Raw genomic sequence first — 25,994 nt, forward strand, 5'->3', positions numbered from 1 at the left:
AGTCTCAGTCCCACCCTGAGCAGACAGCACATGAGGGGGCCACAGGCACGGTGTCCAGTGCTTATTTATCATGAATGGGTGGGTACGCAGTGTCAGAGAAGAGAGGACTTCCAGGCCTCAGGGAGCAGACTGAGCCCCCAGACCAGGGTCCCTTCTGACGGGCCAGGCCCCAGCCCAGCTCTCCCCCAGCCTGGGGACCTCAGTCCATGGCTGGGGCCTGGAGCTGGGCCTGTGAGGAGCTGACCTGGGGGCAGGACGGCCGAGTTTGGGAGCCCAGCCAGGCTGTCACCATGCATCGCATGGAGGGTGTCACCCACACAGAGATGTCACCATCGTCACCTGACTGTGCTCATGGGCCACATGGAGTTGTCCGGGCTGCATTCCTGGTCACATACTCATGTCCCCATACCGTGCCACCCCGACATAGGCATACACACACATGCACACACCCCCCTACAGGTGCGCACACATACGCACACACGCTCACACATATGCACACACGCTCACACAGGTGTGCACACAGAGGCTCCAGCCGACAGTGCCCTCTATTGGCCACTGTTGTCATTTCTCTGAAAGGTCGCAATCACACCTGCAAAGACCCAGGATGGTTCATTAGAAATCCCGGATGCACAAGTCTGAGAAGATCGTTCTCTCCTTTCACAGGGTGGGGGATGTGACCCGGGCAAGGCCACACAGCAGGTAAGCGGTGGAGCCCTGGCCCCCGACCCAGATTCCAGCTCATTCCAGCTCCCAAGGCCCTGCCAGAGCCCAGAGGCTGGACCCTCTGGGGCAGCGGAGCTGGGGGTCTTGTACTCCCACTCCCCTCACATGCACAGATGCATGGACCCCCAGGAGGGAAAAGACACCATGGGGAGAGGAATCTCCAGACCAGAGAGTCCCCAAGATGGGCCTCATCGGTGCTGATGGGATGGGATGTCGGAAGGGGAGGGGGCTGGACTTCACAGAAACCCCAAAATGCCAAGAACACTGACACAGACGCGCCACACGCACCACACAGAAACAAGAAATGCTAACCTGTGGTCCACTAGCTCAGATCTTCTCCCAAGAGAAGGAAACTGGTCATGCCGGGTCCCCTTGTCCCCCAGGCCCGTTGTCCCTCATTCCCCAGAAGAAACAAGCACCATCCACTCCACCCATAGCCCCTGATCAGCTCCAAAGCCCAGCGCTGCCTTGGGCCCTGCAGACGCAGCAGGGGCCTGAGAGACCAAGTCCTGGAGCAAAGTCCCAGTGGGTGAGGCAGGCCAGACAAACACATTGTATTTACTATAATATGAGGTGTGACAAGCTCTTTAGGAAAGGAGGGGGTTGTGGTGACAGTGGTTGATTTAGGGGGATGGTCAGGAGAGGCCATCCCTGAATGAAGGAGGGGAACCCTGGGAGGTGCCTGGGGAGGAGTGGTCCTGGCAGAAGGGACAGCAAGTGCAAAGGCCCTGGGGTCAGATGTGTCTGTTGCAGGAACAGCAAGGAAGTCAGTGTGGCCTGATCCAAGGAAGGGGACAGGGGAGGAGGCAGGGTCCTCGGGTGCTTGCAGAGCAGTCTGAGCACCTTAAAATTTGTCCACGTTTTCAAAGGTACCTGGACTATATCATGCCACCATACCTGCTCCTTCTAACTTCCTGCACATACACGTCTGGGACTGCGATCCAACCAGTCAAGCAGGGGGAGCCAGATGGCTTAGTGTGTGGACACGGCAGATGCCGGCCGGTCTGCGCCGATGGACATTGGGCAGTTCGATCCTCCCCTCACAGACACGGCCCAGGGAGCCCTGTGTATCCCTGGTGCGCGGTCAGCACTCCTGGAGGGCACACGCCCACCTGGAGCTGCGGGGACACGGCGTCTGCGACCTGTGGCAGCCGGACTCACAGCCCCAGGGACAGCCAAGTCTGGTCCTGCATCTGCACCCCTGCTTGGATTGTGGCCCCAGGACGTTGTCCCCAGCGGTGCACCTCCCCCACGGGGTTAAGTGAGAACCCGGGCGAGGTCCACGGGAGTCACTCGCAGGTCCCTGAGCCCCGCCATCTGGGGCCCCTTCCTCTGGGTGGCCACTGTGGGTCCCCCTGTGCTACCAACGAGGGGACAGCGACCCCTGGCGGCCGAGGAGGTGGGGGCAGGCCCCGGAGCCGGGCGGGAGGGCTCAGGTTAGAGGAGGCGGGGCAGGGCGACACCCGCAGGGCAAGGGAGCCCCTCCCGGTCCCTACTCTCTGGGCTGAAGCTGGGACGGGTGTGCCCATGAGGGGACCCCCACCCAGGTCGCCTCTTCAGACAGAGAGGGAGAATTCTGAGTGGTCGACGCAGGGAACCAAGTCCTTCTGGCCATGACCTTGAAACTGCCCAGATGGCCAGGACGAAGGAGAGCGCTCCTCTCTGTCAAGAGGATCTGAGCGTCTCTTAATTAGAATCGGCTCTTTGGCTTCTGCTCTCTAAAAAAGGTACAGGAATTCTGCACCTTGAACCAGTTCTGGGGGAATTTGCCAATCAGTTTGGGGGAAACTGGCATCTTTACCACATTGAATCTTTCAATCCATGAATATCCTCTCTCTCTCTCCCATTAACAGGTTTTAATAATTCTCAATGAAGTTGTATGTAGAATTTTCCCCATAAACAAATGACTTGGGCATCTCTTTAGATTCATCCCTAGTAAACTTATATAAAGTTTTTTGAGATTTTATTGAAGTGTAGTTGATTTAGAACATTGTGTTAATTTCTTCTGTACAGCAAAGTGACTCAGTACATATACTTTTTCTTATTCTTTTCCATTATGGTTTGTCACAGGATATTGAATATAGTTCTCTGTGCTGTACAGTAGGACCTTGTTGTTTATCCATGCTATATATACTAGTTTGCCTCTGCTAATCCCAAACTCCCATTTCCTCCCTCCCCTACTTACCCTCCCCCTTGGCAACCACAAGTCTGTTCTCTATAAACTGATATTTTTAATGCAACTGTAAAATGTATCCTTCTTAAATGTTATTCTCTATTCATTTGCTGTTATATAGAGATACAGTAAGTTTCTGTATTTGAAATTGGACCTGCTAAATTTGCTACAATTTTTTATAGATTCTGTTAATTTATCTACATTCTGTGGGACTTGCTACATACTTAAACTTATCATCTGTGAAGAATGATAGTTTTGCTGCTATCTTCCCAATTCTTATACATTTCATTTCTTTCCCAGTCATTTCAAAAGCCAGTTCGGGATGGGGGAGAGTTCCACTTCTGGAACAGCAACACGAAGAGTTCCACAGACCCACACCCCAGCCAAAGGGGTGAAATTATTTTTTAAATTTCTATATTTATAATAACATTTAAATGTATTTATTTATATGTTTATAATTATATATTTATAATATACAATATATCGATGTTTAGATATATATTTATATTTCTAATAAATATTTATAAATATAAATTTATTTATATTTATAAATATTTATTATGTTTGTTATAATTATGTATTTATGATAATACATAAAGATATTATATGTTTATAATTGTGTATTTATAATATATGCATATATCTGTTTTATATATTAATTTAAATTTTTAAATTTATGTATTTTAATAATACATAATTTTAAATTTATGTATTTTAAATTTATGTATATATTTAAAAAATAATATAGTCTTTTTTATAAATTTATTTATTTATTCACTTATTTAATTTTTGGCTGCATTGGGTCTTCGCTGCTGCACGTGGGTTTTCTCTGGTTGCTGAGAGTGGGGGCTACTCTGTTGCGGTGCGTGGGTTTCTCATTGCGGTGGCTTCTCTTGCTGCGGAGCACAGGCTCTAGGCACGCGGGCTTCAGTAGTTGTGGCGCTCGCAGGCTCTAGAGCACAGGCTCAGTAGTGTGACGCATGGGCTTAGCTGTTCTGCGGCATGTGGGATCTTCCCGGACTGGGGCTCGAACCCGTGTCCCCTGAATTGACAGGCAGATTCTTAACCACTGCGCCACCAAGGAAGCCCACATAGTCTTTACATATAAATATTTAAAGTCTTTAAATATCATTAAAGTCTCTCTATATATATTTAAAGTCTCTGCAAAGAGACCTAAGGGCATACAAAAAAATGTAATATTTGTTCAAGAAAGTCTACTAAAACTTGGCAAGAGCGGTGAGAGTCTGTAACATTTCACCTATGACCTGTTTCCTCCCCCTCGCAGCCCAACACGACGGCACCTCCAATCCAAGTAGGTGCAGAATGAACACAGGGCACCCTCCCCACCCAGCTCCAGGTCTAGGTGATATCTTCGTGACATTTTCCCCAGGATGCCTGTGCGCACGATGCAGGCTGATTGCTCTGACCCTCAGCTAATAAGCTCCAAATGTGCTTCCTTGTAAAGGAGGATCATACTCACCTGGTCACACATCACAAATAAAACACCTCCCAGCTACCCCAAAACACCAGGCTGAGACCTTTCAACGCTAGATGGCGCCAGAGACCGCCCAATCCCATCCAGGCTGCAGGGGCTGCCGCTCAAAACTTGTAAAAACGAAGGTAGATTAGGCTTGAATTTCAGAAAAACAACGAATAATAGTTTCAGTATAAGTATGTACCCCACAATATTTGGAACATACTTATACTAAAAAATTACTCACTGTCCAGGCATCCTGTATCTTATCTGGCAACCCTATTCATGACCGATGAAAAAAAGGAGAACGGCGGTGACTTTGCGTCTTTTTTCTTTGCTCCTTATTGTGTGTGTATTTGTATTTATCAAACACGTTTTCTTCTCAGTACTACTTTATGTAGGAGTTGTTGGAGGTCCTCAGAATATTCAGTGGAACTGTGACTGAGTTTCAAGAGGAATTAACACAGTTGGCTGTGGATACAATGACTCCTGGGAGCAGGTGTCCCTCATTTTGGGGAGAGGGTGAGATCCGGACGCCGAGGTTTGGCCAGCGGTTGCAATGCCGGAATCTGCCAGCAGAGGGTGCTGGAGGAACGCGCAAGGCCACAGCGGCCAGAAACCGCTGCCCTGTTTTCCAGCTTTCCTTCCCTTTTACTGAGCACAGGAGCCAGTGATTGGTGTGAGGATGGCCCCGGGTTTGCTCAGCAACCCTGACCGACTGTTTAGCGTAAGTATATCCCAGATCTCAGCACCTATGCCCCCACCCACGGTAGGATAGGTGGGGGATGAGGGCAGCCCCTGAGATAGTGAAACTGTGGGTCATGATTAGTCAAATCCATTCCACCTGCCGTCACTAATCAAGGCCGTTTTAAGACTTGTATGTCCTCCAAGCACGTAGCCCAAAAGATAAAATATCTGCCCTGGTTGTTTTCTAGAAACTCAGAGTCAGCTGCATCTAGTTGGAGCTGAGCTGGCTAAAACTGGATGGGACCCCTGACCCTCCCACTGGGCATGCGCGAGGGTCCGCTCCGTAAGAAGTCCGCCCCCAGATCGTGCTGTGAGCGTGCAGAGGCCGGGAGTTGGTTACACCTGCGCAGAACCACAGTCCCTGCTCCTTTTTCCAATCATTTCCCCTCACCACGCCTCAGACCGCACTGCCGTGCTGCCTGATTCTCCATCCTGTAAACACCCAGCCCCTTGCTTTCAGGGAGGCAGATTTGAGAGTGTTCTCTGGTCTCCTCATTGGCTGCCTTTAAGGATAAACCCTCTCTTTGCTGCAAACCTCTGGTTGTTTAAGCGTTTTGGCCTGCTGCACTTTGGGAAAACAAAAAACAACAACAACAAAACCTGGTTCCGTAACAATAGCAAAACCATTACGCTAATCCACCTCAATACCCCACAGATTTCTGACCACCAGAGGTTTGTCTTTGAATCCCTGCAATAGTGTATTCTTCTAGAAAGCTTCTGTTTAGCCCAGGCCTCCATTTTCCAGATCCCTGGAGGGGCAATGGGGGGAAAGTTTATTAATTCAAACAGAAATTCCCAACTGCCATTTCTGCAGACCAGCTCCTGCCTGTGTCCTCAGACCAAGTCTCCCCACCCGGGGGGGCGCTGACCCTGCAGACCTGGGCAGCACCCCCCCATGCCCTCCATAGTGGTGGCACTTCCAAGGCCCACCTCTGGCCACGTCCTGTGGCACGTGGCTTTGCCTCTGGCAGGCTGCACGTCGCTGCAAAGTCACACCCTCTTGGGAAAGGTCTGAGTCTCAGCCTGTGTGAGTCCCTTCCCTTCACTGTCCAGCCTCCCTCTGCCTAGAGGTGGCAGGTAGGACATGAGTGAGCCTCTCAGTCCTCCGTTACCCTTTTCATGAGTTATCTACTGTTTTTTTTCTTTCTTTTGGCTGCGTTGGGTCTTCGTAGCTGCACGCAGACTTTCTCTAGTTGTGGCGAGTGGGGGCTTCTCATTGCGGTGACTTCTCTTGTTGAGGAACACAGACTCTAGGTAGGTGCACGGTCTTCAGTAGTTGTGGCACGCAAGCTCAGTAGTTGTGGCTTGCGGGGTCTAGAGCTCAGGCTCAGTAGTTGTGGTGCTCGGGCTTAGTTGCTCTGCTGCAAGTGGGATCTTCCCAGACCCAGGCTCAAACCCGTGTCCCCTGCATTGACAGGCGGATTCTTAACCACTGCGCCACCAGGGAAGTCCCGAGTTATCTACTCTTTATAGTAAACATTTCTGCTTCAAATAACTGGTGTGGTTTGCGTCCTGACTCGACCCTGATTGACACAACACAGCACCAAAAGGTGGTCGAGAAACAGAGGTCATTTCCAAACAGTTGCTGTCACTGATCTGAAAGTGGAAACCAAGATGAAGACACCTTCCAGAGAGAAGCGGGAGGTGGGGATGGGAGGTGGCCTGAGGTTACCAGTGCTCTTTACCCCAAAGGGCTCAGAAAGTTAGAATTCAAGGTAACAGGAGTTTTAGTCTATGAACTAATATGTGACCAGGCAAAAAAAAAATTAATTAAAAAAGAAGCTAGGTTTGACTCACTGGGGGCATCTCTCCTCAAGTCTTCCTGCAGTGAGTTCTGTAAGCATCTGCTGTGTGTCCACTTCTAGAGTTTCAAAAACCAGTTTGGGAGGGGGACAGTCCCACTTCTGGAACAGCAACAGGAAGAGCTCCATAGAACCACCCCCAGCAGAAGTGGTGAAAGTTATTTTTTAATTTATATATTTATTATAATATTTAAATGTATTTATTTATATATTTAGAATTACATATTTACAATATACAAATATATTTATATGTTTATAGTTACATGTTTATAATATATAAATTTATTTATGTTTATAATTATATATTTACATAATGCATAACTATATGTTTATAGTTACATATTTATAATAATATATACATACATTTATTTATGTCTATTATTTATACATATTTTAAATTTATATGTATAAATTTTAAGAAATAATATATTATTTATATATATTTAAAGTTTCTATAAATTCAGTGTCTCTGGAAATGAGCCTAAGGGCATAGAAAAAATGAAATATTTATTCAAGAAGTCTACTAAAACTTGGCAAGAGCAGTGAGAGTCTGTAGCATTTCACCCATGACCTGTTTCCTTCCTCCCCCCTCCCAGCCCACCATGAAGGCACCTCTACTCCATGTAGATACAGAAAGACCACATGGCACCCTCCCCACCCAGCTCCAGGTCAAGGTGGCATCTTCCTGAGAGGAGCAGTCTTCAGTATTTTTCATCCCCCCACCACACCCCAGCTACCTGTTGCAGTGGCTAAATTCCAGGTGAGTATGGTTTGTGACACAGAGGCTCTGCCTTGGAGGCAGCACAATGAAAACACTGGGACACCCATCAGCCTCGCCCAGCTCATTTGTAAAGTGGGGATTCCATGCTGGAAGAAGTAAGCCAAGAAGATCAAAGTTGCCCTGATGACTGCCAGATCCTAAAACAGGGTTGTCATTCAGAGAGAAGACACCCAGAGTTGTGGCTCAGAGATTTTTTTCCAGGGAGAGAGGTGAGACAAAATAAAGTGCTCTAAGCCCTTCCATAAATGAGCTAACTTTATTTGCAACAGGCTGTGAGAAAATTCAAAACTATTGAGCTTGTGGTGAAAACAATTAAAAGGAGACTAGTGGTGTCTTTAGATATAAGCTGAATCACAGGCCACTAATTTACCAGAGAGAATCAGGAAAAGGGACAACTAAAAAGGGATTAGAACAAATCTCAAACACTGACCTCAAAAACAATCCCTGCAAAAGAGCCCAGATTTAATTGGACCAGTCTGTGAAGCAATTGATGCCCCAGGACATTGTTGAGATGATAGAGCAATCAGCTGCAATTTATGAAGCTTATCAGATGGCTATGGTCAGGAAGAGAGGTTCTGGTGAGGGCAATCAGGCCACAAAACGAAATAAAAGGCATCCAGATTGAAAGGGAAGATGATGTGACCTTATACATAGAAAATCCTAAGGAATAAACAAAAACACGACTAGAGCTAATGAACACATTCAGCAAGGTTGCAGGATCCAAGATCAATATACAAAAACCATTTGTGAGGGCACAAATGGGTACAAAGTTTCAGTTATTCAGGATGAATGAGTTCTGGTGATCTAATGTATAGAATGACGGCTGTAGTTAGTAATACTACATTGTATACTTGAAATTTGCTAAAAGAACAGATCTTAAATGTTCTTATCACAAAAATGTATAAGTATGTGAGGTGATGGATAGATTAATTGGCTTGATTGTGGTAATCATTTCACAATGTATATGTATATCAAAACACCATGTTGTGTAGCTTAAATATATATAATTTTAATTTGTCACTTATATCTCCATAAAGCTGGGGAAAAAATTCAATTGTATTTCTATACGCTAGCAATGAACTATCCAAAAATGAGACTAAAAAATAATCCCATTTACAATAACATCAATAGGAGTAGAATACTTAGAAATAAATTTAACAAATGTAGTGCAAGACTTGTATTCTGAAAATGACTAAGACTGTGGAAAGAAATTAAAGAAGATCTAAATAAATGGAGATATATCTTCTGTTCATGGATTGGAAGACTTAATACTGATAAAATGAGAATACTCTCCAAAGTGGTCTGCAGATTCAACCCAATCCTTATAAGAATCCCAACTGGCTTCTCTGCAAAATTATCACGCTGATCCTAAAAATAATATGGAACCTCAAAGGACCCAGAGTAGCCAAAACAATCTTGGGAAATAAAAACCAAAGTTGAAGCACTCAAAGTTCCCCGTTTTATTTATTTATTTATTTATTTATTTATTTTTTTGCGGTACACGGGCCTCTCACTGCTGTGGCCTCTCCCATTGCGGAGCACAGGCTCTGGACGCGCAGGCTCAGTGGCCACGGCTCACGGGCCCAGCCACTCCGTGGCATGTGGGATCCTCCCAGACTGGGGCACGAACCCGTGTCCCTTGCATCGGCAGGTGGACTCTCAACTACTGCGCCACCAGGGAAGCCCCAAAGTTCCCCGTTTTAAAACTTACTACAAAGCAACCATAATCAAGACAGAGGATAGATGTACAGATGTATAGATGTACAAATCAATGGAACACAATAAAGAGTCCAGAAATAAACCTGTATTTCTATGGTCAGTTGATTTTTTATAAGGAAGCCAAGCCCATACAATGGGGAAAAATAGTCTTTTCAACAAATGGTGGTGGGAAAACTGTATATCTACATGCAAAAGAATTAAGTCAGACCCCCTACCTCATACCATATAAAAGTTAATTCAAAATATGTCAAGAGTCTAGACGTAAGAGCTAAAACTATAACTCTTAAAAAAAAAAAAAACATATGGGAGTTCCCTGGTGGCCTAGTGGTTAGGATTCAGGGCTTTCACTGCCGTGGCCTGGGGTTCACTCCCTGGTTGGGGAACTAAGATTGCACAAGCCATGCGGCTCAGCCCAAAAAAACCCCCAAAACATATAAGTAAATCTTTGTGACCTTAGATTCAGCAATGGTTTCTTAGATAGGACACCAAAAGCACAAACAACAAAAGAAAAAAAATAAATGAATGGGACTTCATCAAAATTTAAAACTTGTGTGCTTCAAAGACACCATCAAGAGAATTAAAAGACAACTCACAAAATGGGAAAAATATTTCCAAATCATATGTCTGACAAGGGACTTGTGTCTGGAACATTACCATTAGCTAGAAATGGTAACGATATGGTTAAATATAAAGACTTTTAAAATTATCTAAATCTCTTTAAAGGATAATAAGTTGTTTAAAAAAGAAATAATACATGTATAAATTAAAATGTAAAATTTATAACAATATATGACAACAATATTGCAAAGGCTAGGAGGGGAGAGACGGAAGTATACTATTGTAAAGGTCTTATGTTGTATGTGATGTGGAATAATATCACTTGAAGGTATGCTGGGTTAAGTTGAAGTTGTATACTATAAGCCCCAAAGCAACCACTGAAATAACACAAGACATTATAGTTAATAAGCCAATGAAGGAGATGAAATGAAATCACATACATACACGCATTCAGGCACACACACGCACACACACACATCAATTAATACAAAAAAGGACCAAAAAAAGAAAATAGAAAACAAATAGCATGATGATATATTGAAACACCACCACACTAATATTCACATTAAATGTAAGTAGTCTAAACATGCTAATTAAAAGTCAAGATTATATGATTAAATAAAAGCAGGACCCAACTATATACTAGCTACAACAAATCTATATACTTTAAATAAAACTGTACAAATAGGTTAAAAATAAAATGATAGAAAAAGGTATACCATGCTAACACTAAACAAAAGAAAGCTGAAGTAGTTATATTAACATAAAAATTGGGGCTTCCCTGGTGACACAGTAGTTAAGAATCTCCTGCCAATGCAGGGGACACGGGTTCAAGCCCTGGTCCAGGAAGATCCCACATGCTGCGGAGCAACTAAGCCCGTGCGCCACAACTACCAAGCCTGCGCTCTAGAGCCTGCGAGCCACAATTACTGAGCCTGCGTGCTGCAACTACTGAAGCCAGCGCTCCTAAAGCCTGTGCTCCACAACAAGAGAAGCCACCACATTGAGAAGCCTGCGCACCCGAATGAAGAGTAGCCCCTGCTCCCTGAAACCAGAGAAAAGCCCGCACGCAGCAACGAAGACCCAATGCAGCCAAAAATAAAATTAATTAATTTATTAAATAAATAAAATAAAAATTGACTGCAGAGCAAAGAATATTACCAGGTACAAAAGGGGTCATTTCATAACAACAAAAGAATCAATTCATCTAAAGGACATAATGTTTATGCATCATGGTATGGTAGACCTATTTGTTGGGCATGTAAAAAATAAAGATAATAAAGTGAACAATATTAAGACAAATTTTTAACAACTACATGGTGAATTTGATAATAAAAAATGTTCGCTCTCAGTGGTTAAGAAAAAATTATAAAATTAGTTGCCTGGAATCAGAAATAAATGTCCAAAACAAATCGTAATGACTTTTAACAGAATTTGAGTTTATAACTTTGGCCAGCTTTAAAACAGCTTGGATTCTTGCACTAAAAAGAAAAACAACTTAGATGGAAAGATGACAAAAGGAATTATTTCAGTTGTGGAAATCTGTTAGAAAATTATGAGGAAAATGGTATAAAAAAGATATTTTACAAAAAGTGAAAGATTTTTAAATTAAGCCTCAAAACAATTGCCCATAGAATACAAGGTCTTTCCAACGATACCAAAGATGAATGGATTTGAAATTTGACAATTCACAAGTACCTCTCGTTTTTTTTTTTTTTTTTTTTTGCGGTACGCGGCCTCTCACTGTTTGGCCTCTCCCGTTGCGGAGCACAGGCTCCGGACGCGCAGGCTCAGCGGCCATGGCTCACGGGCCCAGCCGCTCCGCGGCATGTGGGATCTTCCCGGACCGGGGCACGAACCCGTGTCCCCTGCATCGACAGGCAGACTCTCAACCACTGCACCACCAGGGAAGCCCCACAAATATCTCTCTTTAGCTTTATTTGAGTCATGTGAGACCCTACCCAGTTAATATTTTGAATACTTTTTGTATCAAAGGACATCCAAACCTATGAAGAAATGTTGCCAATTAGTGACCTAAAAGATTGAACTTGTGGCATAGATCTTTTAAACCTTTGACATTTATCAAAGAACAATTTCAGCTAAACATGGAAAAAATAGTTTTTTTATTGATATCATGACAGACACTGTTCTACCTATGTTCAGGTTAAAACTCCAGATTTAATGGAGTTTCCCTTGCTTTATTCAATTTTGTGATACATATAAAATTTTGTGCTTAGTTTTTATAGCAGACTTTATGTAAAGCATCATGGATGGGTACAATTGTTTAAATCACTCAGTGTATATGTGCAAATAATACAAATCATCACCATGTTATGGAACTGTTGAAAGAAATAGGTGATGAATTTAATGATGTGCTTTTGCCAATGCTCATTGGCCAAGTATGGGAAATTTTACAAAGAATTACTGTAATGTCAGCTGTAATTCAAGATTTTCTTTAAACAAAAGGAATGTTTGTTGAATATTCAATAATCAAAGACCCAAAAATGTCAGTCTGTACTTATATTTCTCACTAATACATACCATATAAGAATGAGCAAAATTTGAATAGTCAAAAGAAAGAAAAAGCTTATTTGTAACCTAGCTACCCAAGTATAAGAACTTATGTTGAAATCAAAACTTCATAATACGAATCAATAATAATAATTTTACAACTCTCCTAACATGAGTCAGTATGTCAAAGATTTTAATTTTAACTGGCCATGTTATGTAATTGGTGGCAAAAAAATCCAAGAAAAATTTGAAGAATGCTTTGTGATATTGATCAATTTAGAAATGTTTTTCAAATTATGCCATGCCTCTGAATTCGATGTTAATAATATTGAGTCAACAACAAGAGTTAGTGAATTACTTAACTTGGAAAGACATAATTTCGAAACTGATAGTCTTTTGCTTCAAAGTCAGATCAATTCTTCTAAAAAGATGAACTAGTTTTATCATTGACTTAAGGGAAAATTAAATTTTAGTACTATATTCAGCTAGTGGAAAACTTTCAAGTATATTTAGAACAACTTAGTAGGTGAATCTATTTTTTTCAACTGTGAATTTTATTAAATCTAAAGACAAATCAAATATTTCTAATGAAAAGTTAGCATGTAAATTGAGATGTGCTGTAAAATGTATACCAGATTTCAAAAACTTAATGTGGAAAAAAAGAATATGAAATATCCCAACAGTTTTTACATTGATTGTATATTATAATGTTAATATTTTGGCTTATTGGACATATTAGCTTAACTATTAATAAAATAAATGTATTATTTAAATCCACCTGTTTACTTTTTTAATGTGGCTACTGGAAATTTTTAATTTTTACAGCAAATGAAACAATCAACAAGATGAAAAAGCAACCTACAGAATGGGAGAAAATATTTGCAAACCATATATCTGATAAGGGGTTAATATCCAAAATGTATAAGGAACTCACACAACTCAATAGCAAAAAAACCCAACCCAATTAAATATTAGGCAAAGGCCCTAAAAAGACATTTTTCCAAAGAAGACATACAAATGGTCAACAGGGATATGAAAAGATGCTCAACATCACTAATCACCAAGAAAATGAAAATCACAATGAGATACCACCACACACCTGTTAGGATGGCTATTAACAAAAAAGTCAAAAGATAACGTGTCAGCAAATACGTGGAGAAAGGGGAATACCAGTACACTGTTGATTGGATTGTAAATTGTTGCAGCCACTATGGAAAACAGCATGGAGTTTCCTCAAAACATTAAAAATGGAACTATCCTATGATCCAATAGTCCCCCTTCTGGGGATATATCCAAAGAAAATAAAATCACTATCTCAACATTATATCTATACCCTCTTGTTTATTACAGCATTATGTACAGTAGCCAAGATATGGAAACAACCTAAGTGTTCATGGACAGATGAATGGATGCAGAAATGTGGAATCCTGCCATTTACAAAAACACGGATGAACTTGGAGGACATTATACTTAGTGAAATAAACCAGACACAGAAAGACAAATATTGCATGATCTCACTTACATGTGAAATCTTAAAAAGACAAAACGAACAAACAAAAACCCTCCTAGTAACAGAGAGTAGAAGGGTGGTTATCAGGAGCCAAGGTGTGGAGGAAAAGGGGAGATACTGATCAAAGGGTACAAATTTCAGTTATAAGTTCTAGAGACTTAATGTGCAGCATGGTGACTATAGTCAATAATAACGTATTGTATACTTGAAATTTGCTAAGAGGGATCTCAAGCGTTCTCACTACACACACAAAAAAATGTCAACTGAGGTGATTGATATTCAATTAGCTTGATTATAGTAATTATTTCACAATGTATACCTGTATCAAACATTACATTGTACACCTTAAATAGACAACTTTTATTTGTCAATCATATCTCAATGAAGGTGGAAAAAAAATAACATCCGTGATTCACATTATATTTCTTTTGGACAGCACTGAAATAAACTAGGACACAGAATTCTGCTCAGCAGGCTGAGAACATAGACTTCTGACCGGCTGCAAGCCTCCTGCCTTGTGGTCAGACTGACTGCTTACTAGGAGAATCAAACGGGTTAATACATACAAAGTACATATACATGCAAAGGGTATATCGTATCTTAATATAAATCAGGAATCAAGTCCATTCACCAAACTTCAAATTGATGTTTACTGTTTTTGTGACAATGTAAAGAACCGATAGTGGGTAAATTAGACACCATTAGCATATTATTATTTAATGTGTTTATCACTGGATTTTTTGCCTGCTTTAATCTGGTTAATTTTTTTTTTTAAGGTTTTTTTGCCTGGCTGTGTCAGGTCTTAGTTGTGGCACGTGGGCTCTTCATTGCAGCACGTGGGCTTCTCTCTAGTTGTGGTGCGCAGGCTCCAGAGTGTGTGGGCTCTGTAGTTTGCCGCACGCAGGCTCTCTAGTTGAGGCACACAGGCTCAGTAGTTGAGGCGCGCAGGCTTAGTTGCCCTGCGGCATGTGGGATCTTAGTTCCCTGACCAGGGATCAAACCTGCGTCCCCTGCATTGGAAGGCGAATTCTTAACCACTGGACCACCAGAGAAGTCCCTGGTTAATATATTTAGATTAGTTTTTGTTTGTTTATCTGAAGGCTCTGTTTATAGTATTTTATGACACTGTTGTAAAGTTCAACTATATCAATAAAAAACAAGTTTGGAAAGTTAAAAAAAAAAAAAAAGTAGGTCTGGCACCTAGCAAGAGCTATATAACTGTTACCTATTATTATTGGTACTAGTATTATTGACCAAGATTTCTAACAACTCAGCAGAGAAGCACACCAAGGAGAGTAAGGCTTGGCCCAGACTGAAAATTCGCACATCACCTATGAAAGATCAAAGTGCAGAAAACTGAGGAGCCTCTGTAACCAGTTGGTCCAACCAGAGCCATGATTAGGGTGAGGCAAGCGAGGCACTTTCCTTGGCGCAAAATTTAAGGGGAGAGGGCACCAAGGAAACTCAGGACTCGGGATACATAATATTCGAATGCAATAGTTTAATAAATCCAAATCAATGCCCCAAACCCACAATGCCCAAAATGATAAATAAAGACAGGAGGGGTATTGCTGGTTTCTCCCGCCTCAGGTTTCATGTGGTTTGTTCGTAAAGACACGGGTACTGATGCTGCCCGGGTAGCCTCGACCCAGACCCACCCCGCGACCAGCTCTGCGTCCAGGGCAAAGCAATTCCAGCCGCCAAAAGGACGGCGTTATGCCGGGACTGGCGGTGAAGGGTCGGCCTTCGTACAGCTACCCCCCGAAGGCGGGAACTGGGCCGCGCGAGGCCTGCCCGGAGCTCCCAGGCTGCCCCGGGGCTGTTCCCAGGGTTCCCCGCGGCCGCGCCCCTGGAGCCCCACAGAGGCCGTTGCCGCTTCCCGGAAGTGCGCGGCGCTCGCCCGCCCGGGCGCGCCCCCGTGCACTTCCCTTGGTACCGCTTCGCCTGGACTGCTCAGGTCTTCACCGCCAGTAGTGCCCTGGACGTCCTGGTGATAGTTTTGTACTTCCTGTTGGTCCTGAGCATCGCGCTGTGGGTACGTGGGGCCTGGGGGGGGGGGGGGGGCAGGCCTGGACACCAGGTGGGTTCGATCCTCACCTGCCTGTCACCTGGTCCCCACCTCGCATCCCTCTCGTCCCCGCCCCTGCACAGCCCTCAGCTGGGACTTCTCCACCCTCCCTGTGCCACCTGCTCCCTACCGAGAGTAAGGGCACGTCCAAGCCCATCTTCCCTCCCCACCCCACAAACAAACAGGTCAGGCTGCCAGATGCCCGCCGCCTGGAACCCAAGCCGTGTGTAATATGGGGTCGTTATTCTGATCGATCGTCATGACAGTGGTGGCAATAGTGACAATTACCCATCCTTAGGCACTAAAGCGCCTGGTCTGTGCTGAGTGCTTTAAGTGTGTCACATCCTCACAACCAGGCTGTGGATTACAGATGAGGAAACAGGTTCAAAGAGGTTAAGTAACCACAAGGGAATGATGGAGTGCAGATTCGAACCTAGAGCTGCCTGATCTGACGCATGAGCGTAACCACTGCCCAACAAGCAAGACCTCAAAGGTCACATGTAATATAGGGCCCTAAGTGTTCACTTTGAATTTGAATTGGGCGCTTATATATTCTACTCTAGTATAAGGTTCTCTAAGTAGGGTGGTGACCGGGTCTCCTTTACTACCATCTGCCCGCTAGCACTTAACCTGTAGGCACTCACAAAGGTGTCTCGTAACTATACTCCCCAGGGCCAGGCAGTGAAAAGTCCGAGGGCACGTAGGAAGGCTTTGGCCTGAGTCATGGTATCGCCCCTCGGCTAAGCTGTTAACCATCAGAAGCCCCTCCTCGGCCTGCTTCATAAGCAGGAATATCTGGTGACAGCGCCACCATTCGCTAGCTAGTGGGAGAGTTCATTGTGGGCTGCCCCCACCCAGCTGAAGCTTTCATGCCCATGTGACCTTTACTTCGGGGCGCTTCACCAGGTCACAAGTAGGATCTTACTGTGCAGAATCTGGTCCTTCAAAGCAAGATCACTGGACAGTCTTTTGAGTGCTTACCATGCTGTGAGTGGGCAGATAGAGTAATGGAAATATGGTCTCCATCCTCTTAAGACAATTTTGTATCTCTCCCAACTGAAAAGAAGTCGGAGGTATTGATATTTATCCAGATCATTCAAACAAACGATTTTTTTCAAATTGGCCTCAGTTATGAGAAACATCCTTCTAGGTGGCCCAGGCCGGGCTCTGAGTAGTGGGCACTTTGGGATCCTTCCCCCAGCTGCTCTCACTGAATTAGGAAGCCCCCACCCAGCCTTCTTCCGGGTCTAGTTGGGGCCTAGGTGTGGCCAAGGTCTGAGGACCTGTAAGCCATCGGCCGCTTCCAAAGGAAACCTACTGTTCCTTCTGTTCTTCTAGGAGCCATAAAACATGTGCTGTTATCCAGAATGCTTTGATCTTTTTCCTTCTTTGTATTGTTATTTTTCCTTTGGTCCTTTTTAAAACTCGTATATTGTTTTTAATCGCATGCTCACTGTAAGAAGTGAGGAGATGCATAACTGTCTAGAGGAGTTATGGTTCCTCCCTCAGCCATTCCCATCCCTCTGAGGTACCCAGGGCCTGTGTGTCCCTCCTCCCTTCTCAGTGCTTACACAGACACATAGGTAAAGGTTTTGCATTTTTGTCTTTACAAAAAATGGATCGTATGATACACATTACCCTGCAGTTTTCTTTTTTTCCGTTACTACATGATGTGGAGTCCTTCAGGTCTATAGATAGAGATCTAACTCATGTTTTTTTGTTTTAATTAAATTTATTTATTTATTTATTTATTTATTTATTTATTTATAGCTGCATTGGGTCCTCGTTGCTGCACCCGGGCTTTTCTCTAGTTGTGGTGAGCAGGGGCTACTCTTTGTTGCAGTGCACGGGCTTCTCATTTCAGTGGCTTCTCGTTGCGGAACACAGGCTCTAGGCATGTGGACTTCAGTAGTTGTGGCACACGGGCTCAGTAGTTGTGGCCTGCGGGCTCTAGAGCTCAGGCTCAGTAGTTGTGGTGCACGGGCTTAGTTGCTCCACAGCATGTGGAATCTTCCTAGACCGGGTCTCAAACCCATGTCCCCTGCATTGGCAGATGGATTCGTAACCACTGCACCACCAGGGAAGTCCTAGCTCATGTTTTTATTAGATACACAATAATCAAACACGTGTGTGATTCAGCTCTTCCCTACTCATTGACACTTAGATTGCTGCCAGGTTGTTGTTTTTTAATAAGATTTTTTAAAATATATTTATTTATTTGTTTGTTTATTTTTGGCTGCATTGGGTCTTCGTTGCTGCTGTTGTTTTTAATGTGTTGGTGCTTTTAAGCTGTGTAACATGGATTCCCGAAATTGGAATTTCTGGGTTAGAAGGGTGTGTTTACTTGAAATTTTAGCAGATATCACTAAATGGCAATCCCCAAAGCTTGCTGAGATTTACATTTCTCACAAGCAGCATATGAGCACTTTCTTTCCCCAGGCCTTCACCAGCCTGGTTTGTTACTACCAATTTAATTTTTGTGGGGGGTCCCAGGCTGATGAGTGAGTAGTGGTATGTTACTGCAGCTCTGATTTGCGCTTTCCAGACTCAGCCTTCTATGAGATTGACCATCTTCTTGTGAGCCTGTTGTCCTTTGATCTTCCTCTTCTGTTGAATAGCCAGTTTATGTGCCCATTTATGAATTGAGTTGTTCGACTTTGCTTTTATCACCTTGTCTGTCATTTGAGTTGCTAATATGTTTTTCCTAAACTCTCATTTTCTAGAGCAGTTGTTCTCAGCCTCAGCACTACTGACATTTGGGACCAGATAATTCCTTGTGGGAGGTCTGTCCTGTGTATTATAGGATGCTTAGAAGTATCCCCAAGCCCTGCCCCTTCACAACCAAAACTGTCTCCAGACATTGCCACATGTCCCTTGGAGGAGTGGGGCAAAAATCACCCCTGGTCGAGAACCACTGGTCTAGACTCTGTTACTGTTGTCTCTCTGTCATCTGATTTTTTTTCACTTTGAAGAAGTCTACTGTCTCTCTTTTCCTTTGCATCTAGATTTTCTGGCTTGCTTAGGAAAGTTTTTACCCACTCCAACATTGTACAAATACTATTCTAAAATTTTTTCTAATATTTTATAGGTTTTTAAAAATATTTAGGGAATTCCCTCATAGTCCAGTGGTTAGGACTCCGCGCTTTCACTGCTGAGGGCCCGGGTTCAATCCCTGGTCGGGGAACTAAGATCCTGCAAACTGAGTGGCGTGGCGAAAAAAAAAAAAATTTAAATGTCCAGAACATCTGGGATTTCCTTTTGTATATAATGTGATAAAGGAGTCTAGCTTTATTTTCTTTTGGTTCTTAAGCAAACCACCCTTTTCTCACTGAACAGAATTGCCCACGTTTGCACAGATGGGAGTCCTGAAATCCTTCATCAGCTTCTGACCGCTGAGCCCCCACAGGGAATCTTGGTCTTTGTTGCTGGTGCCTTGGCTCCTGCAGGATGTTAAAGGGGAAAAAACCTTACACTTTTGTTTGTTTGTTTGTTTCCTCTGTTATCAGTCTCAGCCCCAAGATCTCTGAGAAAGTGGTGGATGCACCTTCTGCCCCAGCAGCCTGGCTGCTGTGGTTGGTGGATTATTCCAGAAAGAGCAGGGAGGAAGGAGGAGGCAGGGACATGTGCATAACCACCCTCTTCCCAGGACCTCCTCTCTTCCTGTCTGGTTCTTTCTTTAATGGGAAGACAGAGTGATTTTATTCATCTTAGAACATTTTGTAAATTCCTTTTAAAAGTTCTAATGCACCTCTCCCTACATACCGCTGATACCTTCCTTAAGAAAGGTCAGCTCTGAACATAATGGGCTCTTGATAAATATTTAGTGAATGGATGAAATGAGACTAACTTAATGTGTCTGACTTAGAGTTGTTCTTTGGTTTAAAGCTTTATGATGTGAAGGGACTCCATTATAAGGCAGATACCCCAGATGGTGGTAATAAGTTCACTTCTCCCACAGAAACACTTTTTTGCCAACCAGTGGTCATCCGTGGGTCCTACTAGTCCTAGGCAATCCAGAAAATCCCCAGGACTGTCTTTTGACCATACTGGAGTCTAGGAATCAGAGCTGGGGACCTGAGGAGATAGCCCTTGGGCGCACTGGGAGGACATGATAGTCTTGGCAACATGACTGCTCTCCCGGAAGAAGCTAGGCTGGTGTTCAGCTTTGCCATTCCCAGTCAATTGACGCATTCGCTGAACCACTCATCTCCAAGACTCTGCTGGGAACCATGCACTGGTTAACTATTTGGGGAAAAAATAAAGCAATATTATTTTCACACTAGTGTAGAGAAATGGACAGGCCCATGCGATCTGATAGCTGGGAGAGACCGTGGGCCCTCCTCTAACTCAGCAGGTAGAGACCTCTGTTCCTAAAAAGAATTAAGGGGAAATGGGATCTCTGCAAAGGACATTTACCCATAAGTGAAGGTCATCTGTTTGTGAGACCTTTGTCTTTGAAGCAATTTGGTTTCTTGGATTCCCCACCAACACCACCCCTTTTTTTAAGGCTATATTGTCAAGCAGTCATGGGACAGTAGAAGACTTCTTCCTGGCTGGCCGAAATCTAGCATGGTGGCAGGTGAGTGTGCCTTGCATGTGCAGTCCAGTTTGGGGGCTGCGTGTGGATTCATTTATTACTTTAATTTAGATGTCTTTTACCCCTAAATAATTTGAAGTTGCTAAATCAGGAAAGTCATTTCATTAGTACTTCCCTTAACTCTTCCATTCAGCTCAGTGTAGTTCAGTAACCATTACTAGGTGCCTGGTAGTACAAGGTATTGTTCTAGGTTCTGGGACACAGATAGGACATAGTGAGTCCTGCCCTCTGGAAGCACACAGTGTAGAGTGGGAGTCGGATGTGACTTCTTTTTTTTTTGTTTTTTGAATTTTATTTATTTATTTATTTTCATACATTAGGTTCTTATTAGTTATCTATTTTATACATGTTGGTGTATAATATGTCAATCCCAATCTCCCAGTTCATCCCACCACCACCACCCTTCCCCCGCTCTCCCTCCTTGGTGTCCATACGTTTGTTCTCTACATCTGTGTCTCTATTTCTGCCTTGTAAACCAGTTCATCTGTACCATTTTTCTAGATTCCACATATATGCGTTAATATACAATATTTGTTTTTCTCTTTCTGACTTACTTCACTCTGTCTGACAGTCTCTAGGTCCATCCACGTCTCTACAAATGACCCTTTTTATGGCTGAGTTCCATTGTATATATGTACCACATCTTCTTTATCCAGTCATCTGTCGATGGGCATTTAGGTTGCTTCCATGACCTGGCTATTGTAAATAGTGCTGCAATGAACATTGGGGTGCATGTGTCTTTTTGAATTATGGTTTTCTCTGGGTATATGCCCAGTAGTGGGATTGCTGGGTCATATGGTAATTCTATTTTTAGTTTTTTTAAGGAACCTTCATACTGTTCTCCATAGTGGCTGTATCAATTTACATTCCCACCAACAATGCAAGAGGGTTTCCTTTTCTCCACACCCTCTCCAGAATTTGTTGTTTGTAGATTTTCTGATGATGCCCATTCTAACCATTGTGAGGTAATATCTCACTGTAGTTTTGATTTGCACTTCTCTAATAATTAGTGATGTTGAGCAGCTTTTCATTTGCCTCTTGGCCATCTGTATGTCTTCTTTGGAGAAATGTCTATTTAGGTCTTCTGCCCATTTTTTGATTGGGTTGTTTTTGTTTTAATATTGAGCAGCATGAGCTGTTTATATATTTTGGAGATTAATCCTTTGTTGATTTCATTTGCAAATATTTTCTCCCATTCTGAGGGTTGTCTTTTTGTCTTGTTTATAGTTTCCTTTGCTGTGCAAAAGCTTTTAGGTTTCATTCGGTCCCATTTGTTTATTTTTGTTTTTATTTCCATTACTCTAGGAGGTGGGTCAAAAAAGATCTTGCTGTGATTTATGTCAAAGAGTGTTCTTCCTATGTTTTCCTCTGTTTTATAGTGTCTGGTCTTACTTTTAGGTCTTTAATCCATTTTGAGTTTATTTTTGTGTATGGTGTTAGTGTTCTAATTTCATTCTTTTACATGTAGCTGTCCAGTTTTCCCAGCACCACTTATTGAAGAGACTTTTCTTTTCTCCATTGTATATCCTTGCCTCCTTTGTCATAGATTAGTTGACCATAGGTGCGTGGGTTTATCTCTGGGCTTTCTATCCTGTTCCATTGATCTATATTTCTGTTTTTGTGCCAGTACCATATTGTCTTGATTACTGTAGCTTTGTAGTATAGTCTGAAGTCAGAGAGTCTGATTTCTCCAGCTCCATTTTTTTCCCCTCAAGATTGCTTTGGCTATTCAGGGTCTTTTGTGTCTCCATACAAATTTTAAGATTTTTTTGTTCTAGTTTTGTAAAAAAATGCCGTTGGTAATTTGATAGAGATTGCATTGAATCTGTAGACTGCTTTGGGTAGTATAGTCATTTTCACACTATTGATTCTTCCAATCTACAAACATGGTATATCTCTCCATCTGCTTGTGTCATCTTTGATTTCTTTCATCAGTGACTTATAGTTTTCTGAGTACAGGTCTTTTACCTCCTTAGGTAGGTTTATTCCTAGGTATTTTATTCTTTTTGTTGCAATGGTGAATGGGATTGTTTCCTTAATTTCTCTTTCTGATCTTTCATTGTTTGTGTATAGGAATGCAGGAGATTTCTGTGCATTAATTTTGTGTCCTGCAACTTTACCAGGTTCATCGATTAGCTCTAGTAGTTTTCTAGTGGCATCTTTAGGATTTTCTATGTATAGTATCATGTTATCGGCAAACAGTGACAGTTTTATTTCTTCTTTTCCAATTTGGATTCCTTTTATTTCTTTTTCTTCTCTGATTGCCATGGCTAGGACTTCCAAAACTATGTTGAATAATAGTGGTGAGAGTGGACATCCTTGTCTTGTTCCTGACCTTAGAGGAAATGCTTTCAGTTTTTCACCATTGAGAATAATGTTTGCTGTGGGTTTGTCATATATGGCTTTATTATGTTGAGGTAGGTCCCCTCTGTACCCACATTTTGGAGAGTTTTTATCATAAATCAGTGTTGAATTTTGTCAAAAGCTTTTTCTGCATCTATTGAGATGATCATATGGTTTTTATTCTTCAATTTGTTAATATGGTGTATCACATTGATTGATTTGCACATATTAAAGAATCCTTGCATCCCTGAGATAAATCCTACTTGATCATGGTGTATGATCCTTTTAATGTGTTGTTGGATTCTGTTTGCTAGTATTTTGTTGAGGATTTTTGCATCTATATTCATCAGTGATATTGGTCTGTAATTTTCTTTCTTTTTGTAGTATCTCTGTCTGGTTTTGGTATCAGGGTGACGGTGGCCTTGTAGAATGAGTTTGGGAGTGTTCCTTTCTCTGCAATTTTTTGGAAGAGTTTGAGAAGGATGGGTGTTAGCTCTTCTCTAAATGTTTGATAGAATTCACCTGTGAAGCCATCTGGTCCTGGACTTTTGTTTGTTGGAAGATTTTTAATCACAGTTTCAATTTCATTTCTTGTGATTGGTCTGTTCATATTTTCTATTTCATCCTGGTTCAGTCTTGGAAGGTTATACCTTTCTAAGAATTTGTCCATTTCTTCCAGGTTGTCCATTTTATTGGCATAGAGTTGCTTGTCGTAGTTTCTTATGATGCTTTGTATTTCTGCAGTGTCCGTTGTAACTTCTCCATTTTCATTTCTAATTTTATTGATTTGAGTCCTCTCCCTCTTTTTCTTGATGAGTCCCGCTAAAGGTTTATCAATTTTGTTTATCTTCTCAAAGAACCAGCTTGTAGTTTTATTGATCTTTGCTGTTGTTTTCTTTGTTTCTATTTCATTTATTTCTGCTCTGATCTTTATGATTTCTTTCCTTCTACTATCTTTGGGTTTTGTTTGTTCTTCTTTCTCCAGTTCCTTTAGGTGTAAGGTTAGATTGTTTATTTGAGATTTTCCTTGTTTCCTGAGGTAGGATTGTATTGGTATAGACTTCCCTCTTAGAACTGCTTTTGCTGCATTCCATAGGTTTTGGATTGTCGTGTTTTCGTTGTCATTTATCTCTAGGTATTTTTTGATTTCCTCTTTGATTTCTTCAGTGATCTCTTGGTTATTTAGTAATGTATTGTTTAGCCTCCATGTGTTTGTGTTTTTTATGTTTTTTTCCCTGTAATTGATTTCTAATCTCATAGCGTTGTGGTCAGAAAAGATGCTTGATATGGCTTCAGTTTTCTTAAATTTACTGAGGCTTGATTTGTGACCCAAGATGTGATCTATCCTGGAGAATGTTCCATGTGCACTTGAGAAGAAAGTGTAATCTGCTGTTTTTGGATGGAATGTCCTATAAATATAAATTAAATCTATCTGGTCTGTTGTGTCATTTAAAGCTTGTGTTTCCTTATTAATTTTCTGTCTGGATGATCTGTCCATTGGTGTAAGTGAGGTGTTAAAGTCCCCCACTATTATTTTGTTACTGTCAATTTCCTCTTTTATAGCTGTTAGCATTTGCATTTGCCTTATGTATTGAGGTGCTCCTATGTTGGGAGCATATATATTTATAATTGTTATATCATCTTCTTGGATTGATCCCTTGATCATTATGTAATTTCCTTCCTTGTCTCTTGTAACATTCTTTATTTTACAGTCTATTTTATCTGATATGAGTATTGCTACTCCAGCTTTCTTTTGATTTCCATTTGCATGGAATATCTTTTTCCATCCCCTCACTTACAGTCTGTATGTGTCCCTAGGTCTGAAGTGGGTCTCTTGTAGACAACATATATATGGATCTTGCTTTTGTTTCCATTCAGCAAGCCTGTGTCTTTTGGTTGGAACATTTAATCCATTCACATTTAAGGTAATTATCAATATGTATGTTCCTACTGCCATTTTCTTAATTGTTTGGGGTTTGTTTTTGTAGGTCCTTTTCTTCTCTTGTGTTTCCCACTTAGAGAAGTTCTTTTAGCATTTGTTGTAGAGCTGGTTTGGTGGTGCTGAATTCTCTTAGCTTTTGCTTGTCTGTAAAGCTTTTGATTTCTCCGTCAAATCTGAATGAGATCCTTGCCAGGTAGAGTAATCTTGGTTGTAGTTTCTTCCCTTTCATCACTTTAAGTATATCATGCCACTTCCTTCTGACTTGTAGAGTTTCTGCTGAGAAATCAGCTGTTAACCTTATGGGAGTTCCCTTGTATGTTATTTGTCGTTTTTCCCTTGTTGCTTTTAATAATTTTTCTTTGTCTTTAATTCTTGACAATTTGATCACTATGTGTCTTGGTGTGTTTCTCTTTGGGTTTATCCTGCCTGGAACTCTCTGCACTTCCTGGACTTGGGTGGCTATTTCCTTTCCCATGTTAGGGACGTTTTTGACTATAATCTCTTCAAATATTTTCTCAGGTCCTTTCTCTCTCTCTTCTCCTTCTGGGACCCCTCTAATGCAAATGTTATTGCATTTAATGTTGTCCCAGAGGTCTCTTACGCTGTCTTCATTTCTTTTCATTCTTTTTTCTTTATTATGTTTTGCGGTAGTGAATTCCACCATTTTGTCTTCCAGGTCACTTATCCGTTCTTCTGCCTCAGTTATTCTGCTATTGATTCCTTCTAATGTATTTTTCATTTCATTTATTATATTGTTCATCTCTGTTTGTTTGTTCTTTCATTCTTCTAGTTGTTTGTTCTTTAATTCTTCTAGGTCTCTGAATTGTTTTTTTAATTTTTTTAAAAAAATATTTATTTATTTATTTATGGCTATGTTGGGTCTTCGTTGCTGCACATGGGCTTTCTCTAGTTGCAGCAAACAGAAGCTACTCTTCATCACAGTGCTCGGGCTTCTCATCGCTGTGGCTTCTCTTGTTGCAGAGCATGGGCTCTAGGCACACGGGCTTCAGTAGTTGTGGCTCGCGGGCTCTAGAGCGCAGGCTCAG

The 25,994-nt window shown here is 42.1% G+C and overlaps 1 protein-coding gene across 1 annotated transcript in view; it reads left to right on the forward strand.

Annotated features, from left to right (window-relative positions):
- LOC307062433 (sodium/glucose cotransporter 1-like) overlaps positions 1–25,994 on the forward strand; it is a gene marked incomplete at both ends in the record, with an annotated part of 95,510 nt that overhangs the window by 19,310 nt on the left and 50,206 nt on the right. The window contains 3 exon segments of the mRNA XM_079718153.1: positions 1,946–2,122; positions 15,753–16,033; positions 16,150–16,201. Of these exon segments, the coding sequence (XP_079574279.1) occupies positions 1,946–2,122; positions 15,753–16,033; positions 16,150–16,201 (510 nt within the window).

This window comes from Hyperoodon ampullatus, assembly GCF_949752795.1.
Source record: "Hyperoodon ampullatus genome assembly, chromosome: 13".
NCBI lineage: Eukaryota > Metazoa > Chordata > Mammalia > Artiodactyla > Ziphiidae > Hyperoodon > Hyperoodon ampullatus.